A 25,216-nucleotide genomic window follows, 5' to 3' on the forward strand; every position below is an offset into this window, starting at 1 on the left:
AGAATTATCACTATACAATGACCAAACAAGTGAACTGTGATTTTGTAAGGCAAACGTAGAATACTGTAACTTACTAACAGAAAGTCACACCATGTGTTTAGAATATTCTTAGCTGAAGTTCAAGAAACTTATTTCCCCTAGTACTTTGGGTCAAACTAGACCTTACAGTGAGTGGTTATTCCCCACACTAAATTTGTTTTCCCATCCATCAGGATTTCCTGAAATATATATGCCTCAGCAAAAACTATTGCAAATCAACCCCATATTTGCATGCCAGTGTCCAGACACACATACACACATGCTAAATTGAAAAGAAAGTGAGAAATATCAAGTGTTATATAACAGAAATCTTTCACCAATTGAGGAAGTACCTTTGCATAAAAGAAATGATAAAATATAAGCAAGCTTGATCTGTATTTCCTTGTAGTGATATTCCACATAACAGTGCTATGGGTAGGGATAATTGCATTTATCTTTCACGCTCAGTTACCACTCTAATGATTTTAGGGGAGCAACCTATGTGATTTGACCTGCCCAAGATACTTTGGAGCCTAAGGCAAACAGAAACTGATGGGGCTGGCTGTTAAGTCTTATTCAAGGAACATTTGAGCTAGTTTCCTTGGCACAATAAAACTGGTTTTTAAAGACAGTTATGAGAAGAGGTTAGACTGATGAACCGTTGATTGTCAGTTTGCTCCTGACATTAAAATATAGGTTGCTTCGGTTAGTCATGTTCTAGCCGGCTTTGCTTATTATCCCCTCGTTGGGGGAAAAAGGGTGGGGAGAGGATGGTTGTGGTTATGTAAGTTCGTGCTAAGCGGAATATCCTGTCTGAGACAATATTTGTCAGAACCAGAATTTGCATGTCTGTGAATTTATCTAATCTGCCTTTAAATCCATTCAAGATCTCAACTAGTATGGAGCAACCAATAGGAGGCCTACCCTTCCTCACACAATTATAATGATGTACACAGAAGTGGCCGAAGAGTCACTATGGTCTCACCAATATGCTGATGACACTTTCCTCTTTGCTTTTCCCATCTGAACTGGGTCCTTCAGTCTGACTGCTTCTTCAGAATTTTGTTTTGATTGTGAAATAGATGGAGGCAAATCAGAGATCAGTGAGTTGTATCAGATTAGTGTCACATTCTCAGAGTTCCCATATCGGCACAAGGATCTTACCATGACCTTCATTCAGAGTCTGGGACAGTTGCATTTTTGGACTACAGTTCCAAAAATTCATCAGCTTGGATGCTGGCCAGCCTCTGACTGTAATATACACACACACACACACACACACACACACACACACACACACACACACACACAGTCAGAGGCTGGCCAGCTATCTATCTATCTATCTATCTATCTATCTATCTATCTATCTATCTCCAGGAATCTCAGTTGCACCAGTGTCTTGACTGCACACTTGTGTATTTACACACAAGGCCCATTCCTTTCTGGTCTTTTGGCCCAAAAACATAGGTTGAGATTAATGACCTTCATATGTTCAGCTTTGCAGACAAGAATCAGTGTAAAATGGTTTCTTATATTACATGTTGAGAGTGAAGTATTCACAACACAGTTCTCTGTACACATTATGAGGATTGTAAAAATAATTAAGCTTCAGTCCAATTGCTCAGCTCCTATAGAGTAAACACACTGAATCAGTGGAACAGACATAAAGATTGACTCACAAAGTCACTATTGATTGGAATGGCCTTGCTCTAGTTGCAACTGGCAATACGATTTAGGCCTAAAAATATTGACTTGCATCCTGTTCAATATTTATGATGTTGTAACAACATCATAAATATTGGAATTCACATTTATAGTAATTATACCATGTCTCTGCATGCCTGTAAAAGTATTGCTACTCAAATAGCTCAGGCTGCCTGATATACCTTAATGGAGCTGTAGGTGATAAGAAATATGATGGCTGCTGTTGCCATTTCATTGTCAAACATATCCTCACAGCTGTGTACCCCATGTGGGGTTGAATAGGGTACAAACCTGGGCAGGAGAAATTTGGACATATCTTGAGTAGAGAAGAAAAGGGATCGAAGTAAATTCTGCTAAATCAACTGTGGTTAAGACAAGGTGTGAGTATAATTTAAAACGCCCAGATAACTCAAACTAACAGAGAGAAACAAGTCACTAGCCAAGCTAGTTTGGGAGGAAATGATGCACTCAAAAGTAACAATCAAACGTTATTCCAAAGGAAGAATCACATCCTAGGGGAAATATGTGGCTTTTCCTACATTTCATGGAAGATGCACCAGAATTGTAAAACTATATAATGGTTGACATCATGTATTGCAATTATAGATTTGTAACCTAGAGTTATAGATCAATAACTGCTCTGTACTCACTCTCCCTACATAATCACAACCATGGCACTGTTTCTGCAATTGTAAAAAGTAAACCTATCTTAGCATCAGCTGCACTGAGAGAAGGAGTTCTGTTCTGGTTGGCGATCAGGTTGCAAGAAGATGATGTCTCCCCTCCTCTTCCACCACCAATCAGAACCAGTATCCATGTTGCAATTCCTTGTTTACGCCTTGCTTGCTGATAGAAGTGAGGTGAAAACATCATCATCCCACACCTGGACTGCCAGGCATTGTTTTCTCAGTGTTGGTGACACCACATTGTCACACCAGGGAACGTTTCTTAGATCTTACCAGCACTGCAGAAATAATGCAATTGATACTTCTTTAACTGCCATGGCTCAATGCTATGGAATTCTGGGATTTGTAGTTTTGTGAGATGATTAGCCTCTGGTGCTGTGATGAACTACAAATCCCAGCACTAAGCCATGGCAATTGAAGTGGTGTCAAACTGAATTATTTCTACAGTGTGGATTAGATCTTAGTTATATATTTGTATTTAAGTAAGTGATGTGTATAATATGGCCAGTGTTTGGCTATGTAAAGGAGAACCCTTGAGAAGCCAGGTCCTTCCTAAGACATAAAGCTTGAGATTCTGAGTATTACTCATGCTTTACATTTTCTGTCCAAAAACAAAATACACAACCACTCCATCTGCACTGAGGAGTACATTGTGTGTCTCCTTCCCCCCCCTCCCCCCAGAGTGTACCCCTTTAAAATACTCAGAAATGTTGGTGGGAGAAAGAATCTGGCATTTCTAAATATTTTAAAGGGAAACAATCCCCAATTAGGCAGAAATACTCCTTCCCAAAATGACAAAGTACTTTGTTGTTAATTAAACATTTATACAAACACAAGGCTTTTGAATTTTAGAGAGCATGAATGGGCTTGTCAGCAAGAAAAGAAAAACAATAATGGGAAGAAGAGATGATTTGTTTTTTAAAAATTAATTAGTTACAACAGGCACCATTATTGTAGAGGGAACTTTAGTTTTATTACCCTTTATTGTATTGCTATTTAAAGGGGAAGAAGGAAGGATTGGCATCCATTATGGAGCAGACATCCTCTCCAAACTTGGCAGCCTCTGGATATTTTGTATTACAAGTTCCATCAATCCTAGATAGCATGATCAATGGGTGGTGGTGATGGGAATCGTAATCTAACATGTGGTGATGCTAAATGGCAAGATGAGGATTTTAACAGCTGATGGAAAAATACAAGGTTAGTCTTTGCAGTTGTGTGAGGTGTGGGTAAATTCTGGATAAGGTCAACAAAGGCATAACCATTATGGCTATTTTGAACCTTTTATGTTGTTTCTGTCAACTGTATTTTTTATAAGTTATTGTATAAAGTTTTTCTTCTATGAACCACTTAGGAAAGGCTTTGCTTGAAAAACTGGTTTACAATATTTTAAATAAAATATTAAATAAAATAAACATGTTTCTATAGCAAACTATAAGTGAGATACAGTACATTTATGCCCCAATCATATTTTTTTTCTTTCAAACAGCCCCCTGTTTGTGAGTGTGGACGTTTATGATGTCTCTAAGCAATGAAAAGAAAGTGAACACCTCAATACTGAGGAAAATAGCAGACGACATGAGTAACATAATTGAAAGCCTCGACACGAGGGAGCTCCACTTCGAAGGGGAGGAGGTGGACACAGATGTGGTCCCTGACCCAAAAGCACCTGGTGAGTTGGTGTCTCAAGCATATCAATTAAGAGCTCTGCTACAGAATTTAGATTATTTGGAATGTTAGTATATTGAGTTTTTTAAAGCATGGTACGAATCCTTATTAAAACAGAGGAAATTCAACATATGGTTAGTGCTGGGGAGAATATTAAAAAGCCAAAGTGATAGGGTGAGTAGAATTTCCAGTGACCCTAAGATGGATTTCAACCCCATGTGTAGCTTTGGTCCATTCATACTGCCGTGCTTACTATTTCTCTATTTTTTCCACCTGTACAGTTTGATCCTCTGTCACTGACTCCTTCCTTCCTTCCTTCCTTCCTTCCTTCCTTCCTTCCTTCGTTGTTGTTGTTGTTGTTGTTGTGTGCCTTCAAGTCATTTCCAACTTATGGCAACACTAAAGTAACCCTATCACTGAGTTTTCTGGGGCTGAGAGTGTGTGGTTTCCATGTTTCCAGTAGGATTCCATGATCGGGCAGGGAATCCAACCCTGATCTCCAGAGTCATAATCCAATGCTCAAACCACTACACCTCGCTGGCTCATATTCCTTCCTTCTGTTATCTGCTAAAAGCTTAAACCAGACTTACAGCAGCAGTGCCTGGGAAGAGGAGGAGCAAGCAGCAGAAGCCTTCAAAAGCTGCCTTTACCAACACCCTCTACTTACAGCAGCAGTGCCTGGGAAGAGGAGGAGCAAGCAGCAGAAGCCTTCAAAGCTGCCTTTACCACCACCCTCTACTTACAGCAGCAGTGCCTGGGAAGAGAACAAGCAGCAGAAGCCTTCAAAGCTGCCTTTACTATGCGAGGAGGAGTCATCTAGGCCGGCGGAGGCTTTTTAGCCCGCCCCAACCTCCACCCCACTGCATACGGTGTATGGCGAAACAGGAAAAGGGGTGAGAGTTTTGACTCTTGGACCCCTTGACAGTAGAGGGAATCCTTGTAGCTACAGATTTTGTAGCTTCTATAATATCTATCTCTTCCTATTAAGGAGAGTCGGAGAAGGTACTTTGGTTTTGCTTATTTTGATGTTAAGTTCTGTGATGAAGACTTCCCTTCCCTCTACTTGTGCCTTAAGGCTGATGTGACACCCACCAACTTTATTTTTATTAGATAACTACTAGATAAGTATTTCCACAAGAAGAATTTATCTTTGAACTTTGATTGTATTCATCTTATGTGACTTCATTTGAAATTTTTTCTCTCTTTTGGCTCATTGGAAGTTAGGAGAGGTACTCCTCTTTCATCCACTGCGAGTTGGGTGATGTATTGTTTTTGATTAGGATTCTTTATATGGTTCTTTTTTTCCACCTACCTTCTACATTTATATTAGAACAATAATTGGTTATTGAAGCTATACTTGAGAGAAATGGCAGCAGGAGAATCTACTGAAGATAACTTAGTAGAAGAAACTTTCCTGCCCCCAATAAATATTACTAAAATGTCAGAGCTTGGCAAAATAGTTAAAGAGGAAATGAGGAAATTAAGAGAGGAGATAAGAGAAGAGATATGAACAGAATTAAGAACTGAATTTAAAGACCTAAGAGATGAAATAAAACGAGATTTACAGAATGAGATCCAAGATTTGAAAAAGGAAATAAAGAATAATGTCCATAAATTCTCTAAAGAAACAGAGGATCTAAAAAAAAGATATCTAAAGTTCATGCAAACACTGAAGATTTAGAATATAGGACAGTTCTCTTAGAAAATTCACATAGAAAGGAAGTAGAGAAAAATTATTGATAGAAACAAAATTAAAAGAGAAAGCTTTGAGACTCAAAGGACTTCAGGAAAGGTATGGTGAGGATTTGAGCGAGAGGATAATACCAGCCCTAGCACAGTATATAGATTGGTCCCAAGAATTATTAGATTCAGAGGTTGATAAACTGTACAGGGTGAATTCTAAAATAGCAACAAACAGAAGACTTCCTAGAGATATTGTAGTTTTTTTTGTAAGAGAAAGAGCTAAGAATCTTATCTACGAATTAAGCTTTAGGGAAAAATTATTTATTGAAAATCAAGAGATAAAGATCTTTAAAGAAATTCCCTCATCAATATTTCAAAAAAGGAAAGCTTATGAGCCTTTAGTTCAGTACTTGAAAAAAGAAGAAATAAAATATAAATGGGATAAGCTCAAAGGCCTTATTTTTACACTAAAAGGACAAAAATTCATAATTAATTCACAAGAGAAGATGCAGGAATTCCTAGAAAAGATTAAAGATAATAAGGGTGAACATCACAGCAAGAAGCCAGATCCTTTTAAACAACAAAGTCCAGAGAGGAAGACGAAGATGAGAACAAGAGCAGATGATAAATTTCATGAAAAGAATCTAAATCTCAGTAACCTAACAAATAAAAGGAAACACATAAATAGACAAGACCAAGCTGAGTCAGAAGAGGGGCAGGAACTGGAGATAGAAGGAGAAAAAAGAATAGATGATGACTCATCGGAAGTTTCCGATGAGGATTCTGAACAAGAATCATCAGGAGAACAAGTTAAAGGAGCTACAGCACTTAGGGGGAAATCTTCAAAGAGGAAACACAAGGGAACAACAAAAAAGAAAAAGGGGAAACAAAAAGATTTTAATAAAGTACGAAAAAAAAAAGAATTAACTTTTGATTATCTAATAAAGAACCCAGTTCTGAGGTGATGTATCTATTATTTTCATGGAATGTTAATGGACTAAACTCTAAAAGCAAAAGGGAGAAAATATTCCATTATTTAATCAAACAGAAAGCTTCAATAATTTGCCTACAAGAAACGCACATACATATGAAAGATTTGACAATGCTGAAAAATAAGAGATTAGGCAATTTATTTTCAGCTTCCAGTCCAACTGAAAAGAAAAGAGGGGTTGCAATTTATGTAAGTAATAATCTGGGAGCTAAAGAAATCTTTAAAAATAATCAAGGCCAATATTTGGCTATTGAAATAAATATCCAAAATAAAGCTTTGTTGATTATTAACCTGTATGCACCACAACAAAATAAATCTAATTTCTTCAAGTATTTGCATGCTAAAGTTAAGGAGTTAAGTTATGAAGATATAATTATCACTGGAGACTGGAATGGGGTTATGAATACTAAAGATGATAAGTCAAGCCAGTTTTTAAAAAATCAAGGTAAGCTTCCTATATCTGCTTTTGACCTAGTAGAGGATTTGAGTTTAATGGATGTATGGAGATGGTTTCATCCTAAGGATAAAGACTTTACTTTCTTCTCAAATAGATACAGATCCTGGTCAAGGATAGATACGATACTATCATCAAAACTTATGTATAAGGATATCAATAGAGTTGAAATTTTACCAATGACACTTTCAGATCACTGTCCAGTCCTTTTAATGTTGCATCAAAGATCAAAAGAATTTATATGGAGATTGAATAATTACCTTTTAGAGGATGAAGATGTAATTAACAAAGTTAAGAAACAAATAAAATTATTTTTTCAGGAAAATATTAAAGAGGGAATGCCGATGCACGTAATTTGGGACGCAAGTAAAGCGGTTTTTAGGGGGATATTAATGCAACAGCATATGATTAAGAAAAGAAAGACTAAGAAAAAAGAGCAAGAACTATTGAAAATGCTGAAAGAAAAAGAACAAGAGGCCAAGAAAAATCCTAAAGATAAGGCTATTTTCCAGGATCTACAGTTAATTAAGAACAAAATTAACAAAAATATAATGCAGGAAACGAAGGACAAAATTAAATATTTCAAATTCAATGAATTTGAAAATGCTAATAAGGTGGGGAAATGGCTTGCATGGAAGCTGAAAAAGAAAAAAGAAAAAAGAGCTATATTAAGACTAAGAGAGGTAACTAATACCACCACCCAACAAGATAAGTTAAAGGATATAGTTACTAACTACTTTAAGAACTTATACAAAGCGGAAGAGATCACGGATGAAAAAAGAGTAAATATTCGAGAATATATAAAGAAAGTCATTAATATAAGTATGACAGATCAACAATCTAAAGCTCTAAATGAGCCAATTTCTGTAGTGGAATTAGATTTTGCAATTAAAAGACTAAAAGACAATAAAGCTCCAGGGCCTGATGGCTTTACAGCAAAATTTTATAAGACTTTTAAAGAAGAGCTTATTCCTCCACTGTTGGAAACTATAGTACAGATTGACTTCGGTAATTACCCAGAATCATGGTCCCACTCGTTAACTACTTTAATCCCAAAGGAGAACAAAGACCCTGATTTAATTGAGAACTATCGTCCAATTTCTTTACTGAACTTGGATTATAAAATATATGCATCCATTATAGTGGACGACTGAAAAAATTATTAGTTATTAATATTCATTCTGACCAATCTGGCTTCCTTCCACAGAGACATCTTAAAGATAATATTAGAACGGTATTGAACTTAGGCGGGGTACAAACCGCCGCTTTGCGGCGGTCTGCCGCCGCCGCCGGTAGATCCATGGGGGAGCCGGAGCCTTCAGACGGCACGGCTCCCGCGCGGACCGAAAAAGAAGCTCCAAAATGGAGCTTCTTTTTCAGTCGCGTTTGTGACGTAGCGAGGCGCCAGGGGCGCACTCGCTACTTCATAAAGGCTGTGACACATACGGACGCTCAGCGTCCGATACGTAAAGATGGCGGCGCCCATGTGGAAGGGGCACCGCCATCTTGTACGTATAGGATACGTACTAGGGTTAGGGGGGTGCGGAAGCACCGCCCCTTCCTAACCCTAGTACGTATCCTATACGTACTAAATGGCGGTATGTATCCCGCCTTACTTGAGCTTGGTGAAATCTATAAGGAAAGGAAGATAGGGTTGGTTTTTGTGGATATAGAGAAAGCTTTTGACAATGTTAATTGGAACTTTTTAGAAATCCTATTGGATGAATGGGGTATAAAAGGTAGAATGAAGAACTGGATAATGAAAATATATAACAAACAATATACCAAGATTAATATAAATGGAGAGAAAACAGATACGATTAATATTGAGAAGGGTACGCGACAGGGTTGTCCCCTGTCACCCCTACTTTTCCTAATGGTAATGGAAGTAATAAACGACAAAATCAGAAATGATAATAAAATTCAAGGTCTGAACATTTCTAAATTTTCCTTTAAAATTCGAGTTTTTGCAGATGACCTTGTTATTATACTGGAGAATCCTAGGTAAACAATTAAAGAACTTGAGGAAGTCCTAACAAAGTTTGGTACTCTGGCAGGATTTAAAGTTAATAAGAAAAAAAGTGGTCTTTTGGTTAAAAACCTTACAGCAAAGGAAGAGGAAGAACTGAAATCTATTACGGAGTTTCACCTGATATCTAAAATTAAATATTTAGGTGTAAATTTGACAAAGGATAATTCTGACCTTTTTAAGAACAATTACACACCAACGTGGGAGAAAATTAAAGTTGATTTAAAAAGGTGGGATTCGCAAAATATCTCATTGTTAGGGAAAATTGCTATTATTCAAATGAATGTTCTTCCGAGAATGATGTTTTTATTTCAGACCTTACCAATCGTGACAACTAAGGGTATCTTTAAATCATGGGAACAAGATATATCAAAATTTTTGTGGCATAATAAGAAACCCAGAATAAAATTTAAGATTATGCAAGATAGTAGAGACAGGGGAGGATTAGGTTTACTGAACTTTGAAATTTATCATAATGCTTGTGCTATGTCCTGGATCAGAGACTGGATTCTATTATCTGATGAGAAAATGATGTATTTAGAATCTTACGGATTAGAGCTAGGCTGGCACGCATATCTGTGCTATAATCGTGTTCATAGTCTTAAAGTATTCAAACAGCATTTTGTGAGAAATGCATTGTTCTCTATTTGGACTAAATATAAAAAAACTACTTTACAGACACTTATCAAGATGGACTTCCTCGCAAGAGGCTTTTCATAAGAAAGAAAAGTCCCGGTCTTATAAATGGTGGAGGTATGATGACATTCTAATAAGGAGGGGAGATAATGAAGAACTAAAAACTAAAGAGGAATTAAAGGAGATGGATCCTTATTTAAATTGGTTTAAATCTTGGCAAATTCAAGATGATTGGAAAAGAGATCACTCTGGAGATGGGATAGAGGGTAAAGAGACAGACTTTGATAAAATTATTAGAGGTTCAAGGCTAAAATTAATTACAAAATTGTATCAATTTCTGTTGAATATGGAAATGATGGAAGAAACTGTTAAGTCTAACATGATACGATGGTCCCAAGACATTGGCAGAGTTATCCCTATGGACAGTTGGGAAAATGTGTGGAAAAGAAACCTCCGTTTTACTAAATGTGTTAAATTAAGAGAAAACTATTATAAGTTATTTTTAAGGTGGTACTTGACCCCAATTAAGATTGCTAGATTGGCTAAACACGGCGTTTCTTACTGTTGGAAATGTAATCAAAAAGGAGGCACCTTATATCACCTTTGGTAGCAGTGCAAATCGGCTAAAAAAATTTGGATAATGATACACAGATCTATAACAAATGCAATGGGGAAAAATATTCCATTTACCCCTGAGTTATTTTTGTTAAATATTACTAATGGGATTTGGGACAATCTAGTTCAAGATGAGTTGAGTGTTTTACTATATGCAATAACTGCTGCTCGAATATTATTTGCCAAATACTGGAAAGCCAACTCTATCCCATCCTTAGAAGAATGGATTTTGAAATTGAATGAGTTAGCAATCTTGGACATGATCTCAATGTCCAAAAATGATAGAACAGTTCAGCAATATAAAGCAAAATGGAAAGAGGTTGTAAAACTATGGGAAAATAAGCTTTCTGTATAAATATCAGGGTGCAAGATCATTTGGAATAAGAGATATTTTATGTTAAATATTACATATGTATTTGTATTATTTCAATAATAAATAAAAGAACTGGAAAAATAGTAAAAAAAGCTTAAACCATATATTATTCGAAAGTCTAATTTTATTTAAAATTTAATGTCTTCTTTTTCAAAATTTGCCCCCTTTGCAAACCTTGGAATCAAGCCAATTCAGGTTGTTCTTCAGGTTCTTACTACTGAAGACAAAGAAAAAGCTGTTAAATTCATGTCACATGAATCTTCAAAATATTATGCATCTTTCTTGCGGACAAGGAAATAATGAGTGTTAGAGGAATGTCAGAATTGTATGGATATATTGTTCTATGGTTCTATTGTCCTATCGGTTTAAAGTTCAATCAAGATCACTACAGGTGCGGGTGTAGGGTGGATGTGTGGATGTTTCAGTATTGGGGTGTGGATGTGATAAGATTGATAGTTGAGTGCAAGTTGGGAAAGAAGTTGTGTAATATGAATGGCTGGTTTTTTTGTCTGTGTGTTCTAAGAAAAACGTATTGTGCAACTTACATATGCTACATGTTTGGTTTTGTTTTTCAAATTTTTTTGAATGCAGATATATTTTAAAAAATATTATGCATCTTTCCATCTTGCATCTCAGGTTTTATCAGGCTTTGGTCTGTACTGGGTATACCGTACACAACAACTATAATGGCTTAGTATTAAGTTTTAAAAAGAGCAAGAGATGAAAGTGTAGATTCTCAGGATGATAAACTTTGATACCTAAGAGATCCCTGCAAGAGCAAAGCTTGAAATAGTTAGACTTTAGACTACAATTCCTTAGACATTCTGGGATCTTCACAAAACATCCAAAAAGTCCAAAATAGTAGCTTATTTAAATTCCGAAGATTTTGGTTATCACAACTACGTAAAGTAACACAGTGAACATTACCATCTAAAGAGTCCCAGCCCCTTTATTACAATTAAAGGTAAAATTACCAATAGCATCACTGCATGGAATGGTGTTTATTCAGAATCAGGTGACCAGTCAACAGCCATTCATTCCTGAAGGTGTGTTTTTCTGAAGTGCAATCTTTTCTGTCTCATTACCTGTTAGTGGTGCTCCTATGACAGCTGGGGATTGAATGCACCCTGGGTTTTAATCCAGGATTTAAAGGACCACTCCCTGGTTGTTGTTTTTGGGTGCCTTCAAGTCGTTTCTGATTTATGGCTACCCTATCACAGGATTTTCTTGGCGAGATTTGTTCTCAGGTAGAGAGAGAGAAAGTGACTTGCCCAAGGTTACCCAGTGAATCTCCATGACCAAGCAGGGATTTGAACCCAGTTGTAGTACAATGCTCAAAGCCACTACACAGTGCTGGCTTGCACTCTCCGTGGTGCTGAATCATAACCCTAAAAAGATTTAATACATTGGATAGCTCTTTTAAATCTTGGCACAACCTGGAATGTATTCACTACCCTCTGCTCCCTATCTCCTTTATTTAGTGTCTTGACAGCCACTGTTGTTGCACAGTATTTTGGAGACATACGTAGTCTTGGCTGAGTATACACAGTGTAAACTGGCTGTGTATAAATTTTGCAGAACCCTGGAGTGTACTTGTCACTAAAAAATAAATTCTCTAGCTTTTTTGTTTGTTTGTTTTAATCTGAGCTCTCATTTAAATAGAATGAGAATTTATCCCTGTGTCTGGCTGGCTATCTCCTCTGTACTGCTAGATACATTATTTTATACTGGTTTTCATCAGCTTAGAACATTTCGAATTTATGCCACAAAAAATAGATAAACATGCATGAAATATCATTTGTTTTTGTCTTTTTTTTAGTCCCTAATTTTCACTGGTTTCCAAGAATCTCTCATACAATTTGCCAGCATTTAGAAGGGAGGATTTCAGCAAATATAACAAAGTAAATAAAGCAAACTGTGTTACCAAGGAGCTTAGGTTCTAGTTGTCTGATAAACAGAGTTTATTTTCAGATTTATCAGATTTATCTCTGTGCAGCAGTAAATATTTCAGAGTGTATCTTCTTCCTTTAGCAAAGTTTTCATTAATGCACACAGCTCAGTCTTACTCCTAAATCTTTGCTCTGGGTAGGATAAATGCAGAGTTGGTGGGGGGGGTGCCTTTTTTCACTACTGGCCAGGTTGGTTGGAGGATGTACGAACCATAGTTCATAAAAGTAAACTTTTCCAAGCTCTAGTTTGATGTGTGAATTAAAGAATGACTTCAATGGCCAGGGTTTGTTTGTTTTTGATTTCCATGTAAAACAACAACCTGTACATGAAAGGTGGCTGAAACATGGGGGATATGTTTAGAATTCTTCAGGTGACAGTGTCATAAAATATACACATCGTAGATCTATTTCTGTATGGATTCTTCAACAAAATACAGTCAGCCCTCCACATTTGTGGCTATGATGTATGTGGATCTGATTATTTGCGGATTTGATTTATACGTTCTTTCTACGAATTTCTAGGTCTTCCAGTGAAATTGTGCCAGAAGATGACCGCAGAGTCACACTGGATGATATAGAGATTCCTTGAGAAAATACTTCTCTAGGCATTGGTAGATTCTCCAGTGCAATTCTGTGGTCAGTTTCTGACAGATGTTGGCCATAGACCTCTGCTGGAAGAACTAGAAATTCTTAGAGAAGTGTTCTCTCAGGTAAAAAAAAAATGTTTTTATTTGCATTTTTTTTTTCACTTTCATGGAGGTTCTGCATCCCTAATCCCAGAGAATATGGAGGACCCACTGTATTACTAAATTCCATGAAGGCTAAACAGGAGAGGGGCCAAATTACAGTCAGCGAATAACTGTCTTGCATCCCTACAGTTCCAAATTGTGTTCCTGGCATATCCAGTGTAAGGATGGGGGAGTTTCATGTTGGGAAAAGGGTGGAGGAATAAAACCCTTTCTTTATGAACACTGGTGAGGAGAGGATATTGAATTTGGTCAGCTCTCCCCTGCCAATTTATACTGACACTATACCATATTCCAGATCTCCCAATTAATTATGTAGGTGTAGCTAAGTACTCTGATGCAACCTCCCCGCCCAACCTACTTCCCTCCCAACCTACTTTACCAGGGAGCAGTATACTGAGACATTGGCTCAAAATAGACCAGCCAAATGATGTAGTTTCTCACTGTGTTCAGGGCATAGTGTTTAGATGATGCATGTCCCGAATGCAATGGGAAACTGCTTCGAAGCTGTGTCTTTTGAAAAGAACTGGGCCAAAAAGGTTCAAAACCACAGCAGTGGCTCAGATCGTGGCTGGCCATGTGCGGTTGCCATGATCCCAGCCTGCTTTATTGGTTCCATCAGTTTTGGCCCATTATGGCCCATTTGGCTGGTAGTAGGGGGACAGAACGATGATATTTCTAGTCCCTTCACATAAGTGAGCTAGGCTGTGACAAGAAATTGTGATGGAGTGCTTTTTATGTTCAAAGCTTTGGTGCTGGCAAGATTGGAGTGGAAACATCATCCTCTGGTATCTAAATCACCAGCTGAACAGATTTCCATCTCTCACTGAAGCTGCTACCTGGTAAAGTAGTTTTGCAGGGAGGTAATTTGTAATTGTGCTATAATTGTCACCACGTAGTGTTAGTGAATACAGAGCAGTTACAGATCTGTAACTCTAGGTTGTGAATATGTGACTCTAATACAGAATGCCAATATCACTTTAGTCTCTTAAAAAGAATAATATGTCATTTTGGTTCCCATCGAAAAAAAGAAGTTATATGACAGGCAACCTGGAGGCACATGCACACACATACTAAAAACTGGGAGGTTTCATTTATTTTAAGGGAGCTGCTAAACATATGAAGGCCCTGAGTGAGAAAATTCATAAGTTGTTACATTTCATTTCAACTGCTTTCACATTAACCTTCTGCCTGTTGTGTTCCAGGCTGCACCTGAAAACTTGATGTGAAGAACTAAAATTATAATTGCTCTCTTATCCTTTGCAGTGGGCATTCCATTCTCTGCCATTTACAACACTAAAGGATTTAAAGAGGCTCATATACAGACCTACCTAACCGGATGTCCAATTCGAGTGCGGGTTTTGGAAGTGGAGCGTTTTACCTCAACTACAAAGGTCAGATCTTAGAATCAGAGTTGGAAGGGATCTCAAAGGTCATTAAGTTCAACCCGCTGCAGTATAGGAATATGCAACTAATGCATACCTGAAAGATGCCCATCCAATCTCTGTTTAAAGTCCTCCAAAGAAGGAAAATCCACCACCCTCCTAAGGCAATCTGTTCCACTATTAAGCAACTCTTACTATCAGGGAGTTTTTCCTGATGTTTTAGTGGAATTTCTTTTCTTATAATTTCAATCTACTGGTTCATGTTCTAATCTCTGCAGCATCAGAAAACAAGTTTGCTCCATCTTCTATGTGACACCTCATCACATTTTGTTTGCCACTGCAGTGATAATTCTAAATAAATCATATTACGTGATTTATTCACATTATTTTGCTAGGATTTGGGTTTTACTTGGTTCTATTAATCCCACAGTATAAAAAGCTCCAATTTAACAGTCTTTTATCTTGACTCATAAGGAAAGCTGTTATGCTGATACAACAGGAGGCCATTTATTTTTCATCTTAAAAGTCAGTAAACAAACATGCTAAGTATTCATTGGAATCTCCTTTATGAACCCCGAAATCTTTAAAACAGGAAAGCTCACTATGTTGCCTAGTGAACTTCCTTGAGTGAAAAAATACATTTGTTAAAGCTTTCTAAAAGTGATGAACAAAACATGGACTGAAATGAAAAACAAAATGGGTGCCTCCACTGTATTCTGCCTACCAATGCTGAGTGTTCTAACAGTTGAATCTGGCACTGATGATGGGACATTGTCCTCCACTATAGCTGCTGAAACAGGATAGTTTAAAGAAATGATGGAACTTGAACATTGCTGGATTTTAGTATCCAGGGGGTCCTGGAACCAAACCCCACCAGATAACAAGGGCCCACTGTATCATCCCTTGAGCCTAGTTCTCTTTGACTTCTGGAAGCTCTCAGAGTTTTCAGGTAGACATTACGCTGCCAAGTTGGTTTTCAAAATGCCCCAGCCTAAAGTTGCAGTTCCTCCCAAATGCTCAAGGTTACATTTACTTCCATTTCTTAGGAAAGCAAGTGTCATCCATTTTTCATTTTAGTGGATTTCTTGTTGGTGGTAACAAGGCAATTTTGCGCCAGTAGAAAATATGCCACTATGATTCTCTTTATTTGCTTCTCTTAACTTAAAGAATCCATTTAGTTTATTTCCCACCAAATATGCTTGTTTCTTCTTCAGTTTACTCAGGCTAAATTGCTGCTTTCCTTGAACATGCTGAAATATTAGGCAGCTGTACTATTTATTTTGGTTCATTAATTAACTGCCATGCAGGAAAGACAGTAATTAATTTGTTCCAGAATGCAGTGGTTACAACCATTAAACCAGTACTTCTCAAATAGTGGGGTGGGCCCCCCAGGGGGGGCGCGAGGCTCCGTAAAGGAGGGTGCGACGCTCCGTAAAGGTATGTTATGCAGAGGTGTACTTATAACAATTTTATAGACAAATGAGTACTTATAACAATTTTATAGACAAATGATACTATTTACAGTTGCACGGGAGGCGCGAAATGTTTTCTTCTTTCTAGGGGGGGCATGACAGAAAATAATTGAGAAGCACTGCATTAAACCAAGAAAGAATATTGTTGAAAACTATATCCTTGACCACACCTCCTTTGAATACTTGGTGTCTTGTTTTCTTCTTAAAGGTACCGAGTCTACATGTTTACACCATTGAATTGAACCATGGCGAGTTTACATGGCAAGTGAAAAGAAAATTCAAGCACTTTCAAGAATTCCATCGGGAACTGCTTAGATACAAAGCTTTTATACGGATTCCCATCCCTACGAGAAGGTAGCTGCATGAAGATTTCCAAACATGAGAGGGATGAAATGGTTTGGAGAGTGTGCTCATTGTTGTTGTTGTGTGCCAGGAATTTGACTTTCACTTATGGTGACCCAGTGCTGACAATCACAGAATCATAAAATCTGAGAGTTGGAAGGGGATAAAAGAATAATCCAGTCCAACCCACTGCTATGCAGGAAATTTTACTGCCCTCCTGTTAGACTGAGACAGAGATGAGCAGGGATTCAAACTACTCCCCCAGGGTCCTAGTCCACCACACCACTCTGGCTCTCGGGGTACTCCTGTCCATAAATTATTTCAGACACTACCACATTGTTGATGTGCGGAGGCACAGAATGTCATGATTGGTACCAAATGTAGCTGAGAATCAGTATATTCCTTCTTTCTTTAATATAACACCCCTTTTTTATTGTCACAGCAATCCTGTGAGGAAGGTGGAGCTGAGAGATAGTGACTGGTCCAAGGTCATTCAGTGAGCTTCTTAGCTGAACTTGGTTTTGAACCTGTATCGCTGCAACACTCTAACTATTCAGTGCACTGGTTTGAGATTTTTGAAAATCAAATTTATATTTAGCCTTTAAGGCTGAGAACATAATGTTTGAGAAGTGTCTGGGAATGTTTGCTGAAATCTCAGAAGGTCAATAAGTGGCTCAATTGAATTGAATTTGCAAACATATGGAGGCAGGTTGAATGGTCTTTGGAAACATATGGAGGCAGACTAGAAATTAAAAATGTATGATGGTTGATAAGCTGTCAAGAAACTTTTTACTAAAAGAACCACATCAATATGATGAAGGTTGCTTAGTCACACGAGTGCTAAGTGCTGGCCTATCTTGGTGGTTCTTGAAGGGCATTCATTACTTCCAAGGCCTAAAAGCAATTGCTTCAGAAAAGGAGCAAAATAGCAAGAGCCAAAGGAGTGGGAATCATGCACAGTATAATCTCAGGAATACTGTGATCTGAAATATTATCATTAGTATTCTGAGAGAAACCCCATTGCAATGGAGTGCTGAATCCACTCTGTGTTCCAGTCCAAACTTTAAAGGGGCTATCCAGGCTGCTGAACCTGAAGAGGGTAACTTTTCCCTTCTAAATGGAACCACCAATGAGAGGGCTACTGCAGCTAAGAGTGAAGTTACCAGATTGTTGTGAAGATAACATATAATAAGAATGAATTGCAATTATATTCTGGGAGCTTCTGATGGGTTGGAGAAAGAAAGTTTAAGTTGTATGCAAAGTTTACCTTAACATATGCATGAGTGGCTACTTTTGAATTCTGCCTTCATGGGAGAGTTCCTAACAATAAGAAATTTTGTGTTGGAACAGGCCCCTGCCTTCCTTTACCTATGTTCCACTGCTTGAGAAAACCCTGGCTCACAATCTGGTTGTTATCTTTTTCAGACACACAGTCCGAAGGCAGACTGTTAAAAGGGGAGAAGCAAGGCAAATGCCAAATTTACCACGCACATCTGAGAACATGGTTAGAGAAGAACACCTCTCCAGCAGAAGAGTGAGCATCCTTCTTCTTATTGAAGATTTTCATACCTGGCTGCATTGCTGCTGAAATGTCCTCCAAACGCCCCCAAAAGGTGGAGGATGCACCTGTGTCTGAAAACCAGGCACGCTTCCTGAATTGCCATGGAAATGTGGCTCCCTCTAGCATCCCTGAATTGTCGCAAGGGGAACAGATTTCCCATAAATGCAAACTTTGTTCTGCTCCCTAGAAACGATTCAGGGACGCAAAGGAGGGAGGCACATTTCCATGGCAATTCAGGAAGCGCACCTGGGAGCATTTTGTATCACATGTCTCTTCAGTAATGTGACTGGATCCTCGGGCTATCTTCCATACTCCTCCCTAACACCACTTCCCTATCAAGCATGCCTTTCAGGATTGGTGTTTTGTTTGTTTGTTTAAAAAAACAATATGGGTTTAGTTGCTGTTGTTGTTGCTGGAGGTATGTTAATACAATTTTTAAAAAGTTTTTTAAAATAAAACAGACAGGTCAGGTATAGTAATGAGGAGCAGGATGGGGGAGAGGAGGAGACACTGCCATGGGAGGAACATGTCACACCTGAAGACTAATGGTGCAGCAGCACATTTGGAAGCTTGTCGATACGTTTCACCATCAGTGACAAGGTGTGCTTTAACAATGCCTTCAAGGCAAAGAAGCAACAATATGAAGGAGCTATTTTCCAACTTTAATGGTAGTTTAAAAGCCATATGTGATAAAAGCCATTGTTCATCACCTGTTTGCCTGCCTGCCTGCCTGCCTGCCTGCCTGCCTGCCTGTTTTTTGTGTTTGGGGATGGAGGGGGGAACTAGTATTTGCATTGGAGAAAATGTCCCATTGGCCCATAGGGCAGATTTTTGCCTTTATTTTGAGAATCACAGACCTCTTTCAAACATATGTATCTATCAGTCTGCCATCCACTGATTAGTCAGTGCTTGACAATTTATAACTGAGACTGCATCCTCACTGCAGAAATGATCCAGTTTGACACCACTCTAACTGTCATGGTTCCATCCTATGGAATCCTGGGATTTGTAGTTTGTTGTAGCACCAGAGCTCTCTGACAGAGAAAGCTAAATATCTCACAAAACTACAAACCCCAGAATTCCATAGTATCAAGCCATGGTCATTAAAGTGGTGTCAAACTGGATTATTTCTGCAATGCTGATTCAGCCTGAATGTGCGAAATGATTCACTTGCAAAGCATTGCTATCTGAGTCCCTGCGAAACTGCTTTCTTATTTGTAACAGCTCTTTGGCCCTTGTACCCAGCAGAGAAGAGATGAGCATATATATTTACCTGACCTATAGCCTTGTGAATATCATTTGACATATTTTGCAGCTCTCATCCTAGCTAGCCAATTTACAGGATTAGATTTTTATGTTGATATTCCCTGTAAGACAGTTGCAAGACAGCACCATTTCCCAAATTCTCTGCACTTTCTTCCTTTCACTTTTCCACAAAAGCATCAAGTTACTAGTCCTTCCACATGTCTGAATTTCTTCTGTCCTTACCTGTTTCTTTGTATTATGCCTAAATTATGAATACATAACACCAGTGCTAAAATCTCTTCACTGGCTCCCAATTAGTTTCCAGGCGCAATACAAGGTGTTGGTTATTACCTTTAAAGCCCTACATGGCTCGGGCCCAAGTTACTTGTGGCAACTCCTCTCCCTACATAATCTGCCCCATAAACTTAGAACATCCGAGAAGAATTTTTTGGAATACCATAACACTTGATTAACCACAACTTTCCATAGAGCATTTACTGCCGCAGCCCCTAAATTGTGGAATGGTCTACCAGAAGAGATCCGTTTTATTACCACCTTAGATGCCTTTAAGAAGGCACTTAAGACAGATCTCTTTCGGCAGGCTTATCCACCGGATTTAGTATAAGACTATGCTTAAGGCTCCACCTTGATTATGATTGTATAAATATTTAATGATTGGATATTTTAAGGAACTAATAGGAATGTGTAATTCAGTATTAGTATTTTATAGATCTTTGGATTGGATTGGATTATTTTATTGATGTAATTCCACTTCGATCCTTGGGATATTAAATCATGGGAAATTTATTTCAATCAAGTTTTTAACTTTGATTTTGGTTTTGATTTAAGCAAGAATCTTTTGCCATCCTTTCAACTCCCTAATATTAAAGAAACGGAGGTATGACCAGTAGTAACAGCAAGTGAGGTGAAGCAACTAATTCTAAGTCTACATAGAAGGAAGGCACCTGGAGAGGACATGCTTCCTCCAGAGATATTTTTGGATAATTTGTACTGATGGACCCCCATATTAGCAAAGCTTTTTACTTTTTACTTTTATCAACTCAGTTGGGAAATTTCCCAATGGGTGGAGTAACCTCAGCCTTTGACAGAATAAACAGGCAGAGGTGGCACAAATTGTGGAGATTGGGAATGGATAGACGCTTGTTGGTCTTAATTAAGAATTTATAATAATAATAATAATAATAAATGGTTTATTTGTATACCGCCCTTCCAAAGATCAGGGCGGTTCACAACAGATTAAAATGACATAAAATTTCAATATACAATGTTAAAATACAAAACAGCACAAAAAGAAAAACAACAACAAATGCCCCCGGGTTAGGAACCCATTGCCTGTGCGGCCTTTTATGGCGGGGGGGCCTATAAGGACTAATCGGGGAATGCGATGCCAAACAGGTGGGTCTTCAACTCCCGTTTGAATTGGGCCAGGGAGGTGACTGAGCGGAGCTCTATGGGCAGCGTGTTCCAAAGGGCCGGGGCGGCGATGGAGAAAGACCTCCTAGAAGTGGAGGATAACCTCGCCCCGGGAACCCTAAGGAGTTGCTGCCCAGATGTTCTGAGGGTGCGAGGCGGAATGTATGGGGAGAGGCGGTCCTTCAGGTAACCTGGGCCCAAGCCATTTAGGACTTTATAGGTCATTACCAGCACCTTGTATTGCGCCCGGAAGCGAATGGGCAGCCAATGGAGGTTTTTTAAAACCGGTGTTATATACTCAGTTATATACTAGTATCCAAGTAAGAGTAAGTAAAACGGGACATTTATCAGAAGAGGTTAAAATTTCCAAGGGTGTGAGACAAGGCTGTCTGCTTGTCTCATTTTTGTTTAATATCTATGTAAATGATATAATTGTTCAACTGGCCAATAACTCTAATTTCCCTGTGTCCTTGAGAAATTGGGAAATTAATATTATACTATATACGGATGATATGGTCCTTTTGGCACAAAGTTTAATAGGTATGAGAAGATTGTTGAATGCTTTTGGGGAAGTATGTAACAAAGAACAACTGTGTGAACTATACAAAAACTAAGGCTATGGTCTTTGGCAAACATCCACCCAAACATAGATGGGTACTGAATGAGTTTCACCTGGAACAAGTCAAGCAATTTAATTACTTAGGAGTTTGCTTTTCCCAAAATGGCTCATGGAATAGCCACCTGACAGCTGTAAATTTGAAGGCACAAAGATCTATTCAAACTATCTTAAAATTTGCCAACTGTAAGAGTTTTTGCAGCAAAGGTCATACCACAGATTCTATATGGAGCAGAGGTATGGGGAAATATTAAGACAAATAAATTAGAGGTCTTACAAAATAAATTTTTAAGAGCAATATTGGGCCCCCCATCAGGAGTAACAGTCAGCTATATGCGAGCAGAAGTTGGATTAATGCCTGTATCTTATTTCCTCTTATATGCATCATTTCTTTATTTTGTAAAACTGAAATATTTGGTCAATGAATTAATAATTTGCACTGTAGATGAACAAATAGGTTCTAGCTATAAAAATTCATGGTTATTAGAATGTGAGGCAAATTTGAAGAAATTTGGCCTGGACCTTATAGCTCTAAAATCTGGTGATATACAGCATGGTAGGAAACTCATCAAAGAAAGGATGCAAGAGCATTATGCTCTGCGGGATATAAATGCCATTAGAGCTTCAAAGTTCTCTTCTGGCTTCCCTTTGCTAAAAGTATGTTTCGGAGAGGAAAAATATTTATCAGAAATAAGTCAACCTCTTCTTTGTAGGGCTTTTATAGTCCTACGATTCCAGACAATGAAAACCAACTACATTGAAGGGAGCAGTGTATCTGCATTTGTCGTGAGGATATTGAAGACACAATACATTACATGCTACATTGTAGGATATACAAAACCCCAAGAGATATGTTTCTGAAGAGAAGTTTAGAACCTGTAGCTAACCAAAATGACTTGGAGAAAATCACTTACTTGTTAGCTAATACATTCTGTTATGTTCAATACTTCCAGATTTGCTGTGAAAGCAGCTAAACTTGGATTAGATTTTGAGGATAGAGGCCTGCATGGGAATCTGCAATAAACAGATTATACTAATTTGAATGGATTTTGGAAAACTGTGATATGTTTCAGTAATTTCTAGAACTTTAGTGTAAACATATTGCTCTATATAGAATCATAGAATCATAGAATCATAGAATCATAGAGTTGGAAGAGACCACTAGGGCCATCTAGTCCAACCCCCTGCCATGCAGGAAATCCAATTCAAAGCATCCCTGACAGATGGCCATCCAGCCTCTGTTTAAAGACCTCTAAGGAAGGAGACTCTATCACCCTCCGAGGGAGTGCATTCCACTGTCGAAAAGCCCTTACTGTTAGGAAGTTCCTCCTAATGTTCAGGTGGAATCTCTTTTCCTGTAGCTTGCATCCATTGTTCCAGGTCCTGTTCTCTGGAGCAGCAGAGAACAAGCTTGCTCCCTCTTCAATATGACATCCTTTCAAATATTTAAACAGGGCTATCATATCACCTCTTAACCTTCTTTTCTCCAGGCTAAACATCCCCAGCTCCCTAAGTCGTTCCTCATAGGGCATGGTTTCCAGACCCTTCACCATTTTTGTTGCCCTCCTTTGGACACGCTCCAGTTTCTCAATGTCCTTTCTGAATTGTGGTGCCCAGAACTGGACACAATATTCTAGGTGGGGCCTGACCAGAGCAGAATACAGTGGCACTATTACTTCTCTTGATCTAGACACTATACTTCTATTGATGCAGCCTAAAATAGCATTGGCCTTTTTAGCTGCCGCATCACACTGTTCACTCATGTTCAACTTGTGGTCTACTTGGACTCCTAGATCCCTTTCACACGTAGTTTCATTCAGCCAGGTGTCACCCATCCTATATCTGTGCATTTTATTTTTCCGCCCTAAGTGCAATACCTTACATTTCTCTGTGTTGAATTTCATTTTGTTAGCTTTGGCCCAGCTTTCTAGTCTATTCAGGTCATTTTGAATCTTGATCCTGTCCTCTGGGGTATTAGCTATTCCTCCTAATATGTTATAGAGTTAACTGATTGTGGAAGTTTTACAGGGTTTTAATTATTTTTTATAAATGATGACTATAACCTGTGTTTGGTTGTCATGAATAAACTGTACTGTACATCTTTGCTCAGCATTGATTATAATCTTTCTCCTTCATTTCCTTCTTCCAGTCTTGCTTTCTTCTCAATGTGGTAAAAAACAGCTGCTGCATTGAAACTCCTAGTTCAAGTAGATCACAGTGGGGACCTTGGCGCTAAATCTGGTCCTTTTGGGGTGTCCCAGATGGATATGCCTCCTTCCTTATGGCATTATAATTTCCCATCATCTCTATGTGGGTTTTTGTTTGTTTGTTTTTTGCCATTCTGGGAAGTTGAAATACCCATCATAAGGCTTATGAACTAACAGTAAGTACTTGAAGCTAAAATAGGGTAGTATTTTTTGACCCATCCTTTTGCTTTTGGTTCTGCCTGCTATTGGAATACACCACCAAGAACTTTTTTGAAGTATAATTCAGCTCTTGGGCTCAAATAAATTCCGCAGTCTTGAAACACAGGCTTATTTATTGTTATTGTTATTATTATTATTATTGATTGTAATGTTAATTATTTTCCTTCTGATTCTGATTAACACAATAATATACTGTACCAAACAAGTAATGTACGTAAGATTTTTGCATCTTTTTTCAACTTACTGTGTTTTCTTCGTAGAAACAACTAGAAGAATACTTAACAAACCTCCTAAAAATGCCCCTGTATAGGAACTACCATGGAACAGTAAGTATAAAACAATGTCCTCAGAAATGTTCTTTAATTTTTTGTCTGCTGAGTTGGTTGACGTTCTTTCAAAGTCACAGCAACTACAGAACTACTTGGACTGCTACCTGCTTCTAAAGTATTCCAAAAGAACCATAAAATAGTAGTGTTAAAAATGAACTCCAAAGACATCTAACTCATCTTGCTGGAAAAGGAAATCAGAAGCTAAATGCCTGACAGATGGCCATCCAACCTGGGTGGAGAAGATGGCAAAATGCTAACAGAGGACAGAGAAAAGGCAGAATTACTCAACACTTTCTTTGCCTCAGTCTTCTCAGAAAAGGCAAAGGGTGCTCAATCTGAGGATAAAGGAGCAGAGGACAGAATAGGGGAATTTCAGCTCAGAATAAGTAAAGAGATAGCACAGGAATTCCTTGTTAATCTAAATGAATTTAAGTCTCCAGGACCAGATGAACTACATCCAAAGGTATTAAAAGAACTGGCAAATGTAATATCGGAGCCATTGGCAATAATCTTTGAAAACTCCTGGAGAACAGGAGAAGTCCCAGCAGACTGGAGGAGGGCAAACTTTGTCCCCATCTTCAAAAAGGGGAAGAAAGAGGATCCAAACAATTATCGGCCAGTTAGTCTGACATCGATACCAGGAAAGATTCTGGAGCAGATCATTAAAAAGAGAGTCTGTGAACATTTAGAAAGCAATTCTATAATCACAAAAATTCAACATGGGTTTCAGAGAAACAAATCATGCCAGACAAATTTGATCTCTTTCTTTGATAAAATTATTAGCTTGGTAGATGAAGGGAATGCTGTGGATATAGTATATCTTGATTTCAGTAAGGCCTTTGACAGGGTTCCCC

At 38.2% G+C, this 25,216-nt stretch overlaps 1 protein-coding gene across 3 annotated transcripts in view; it reads left to right on the top strand.

The window, feature by feature from the left end:
* The window catches only part of PLD1 (phospholipase D1), a 147,177-nt gene that overhangs the window by 44,621 nt on the left and 77,340 nt on the right, over nt 1–25,216 (top strand). For all 3 annotated transcript variants that reach the window (XM_089508838.1, XM_089508839.1, XM_089508840.1), the window contains exons 2-6: nt 3,898–4,080; nt 14,819–14,946; nt 16,618–16,763; nt 18,177–18,285; nt 24,294–24,359. In XM_089508838.1, coding sequence (XP_089364964.1) covers nt 3,924–4,080; nt 14,819–14,946; nt 16,618–16,763; nt 18,177–18,285; nt 24,294–24,359 — 606 coding nt within the window. In that variant the 5' untranslated portion in view covers nt 3,898–3,923. The remainder of the gene's footprint in view (nt 1–3,897; nt 4,081–14,818; nt 14,947–16,617; nt 16,764–18,176; nt 18,286–24,293; nt 24,360–25,216) is intronic.

The sequence above is a fragment of the Sceloporus occidentalis genome, unplaced genomic scaffold (genome assembly GCF_023333645.1).
Source record: "Sceloporus occidentalis isolate IW3139 unplaced genomic scaffold, rSceOcc1.0.p SCAF_2, whole genome shotgun sequence".
Taxonomy (NCBI): Eukaryota; Metazoa; Chordata; class Lepidosauria; order Squamata; family Phrynosomatidae; genus Sceloporus; species Sceloporus occidentalis.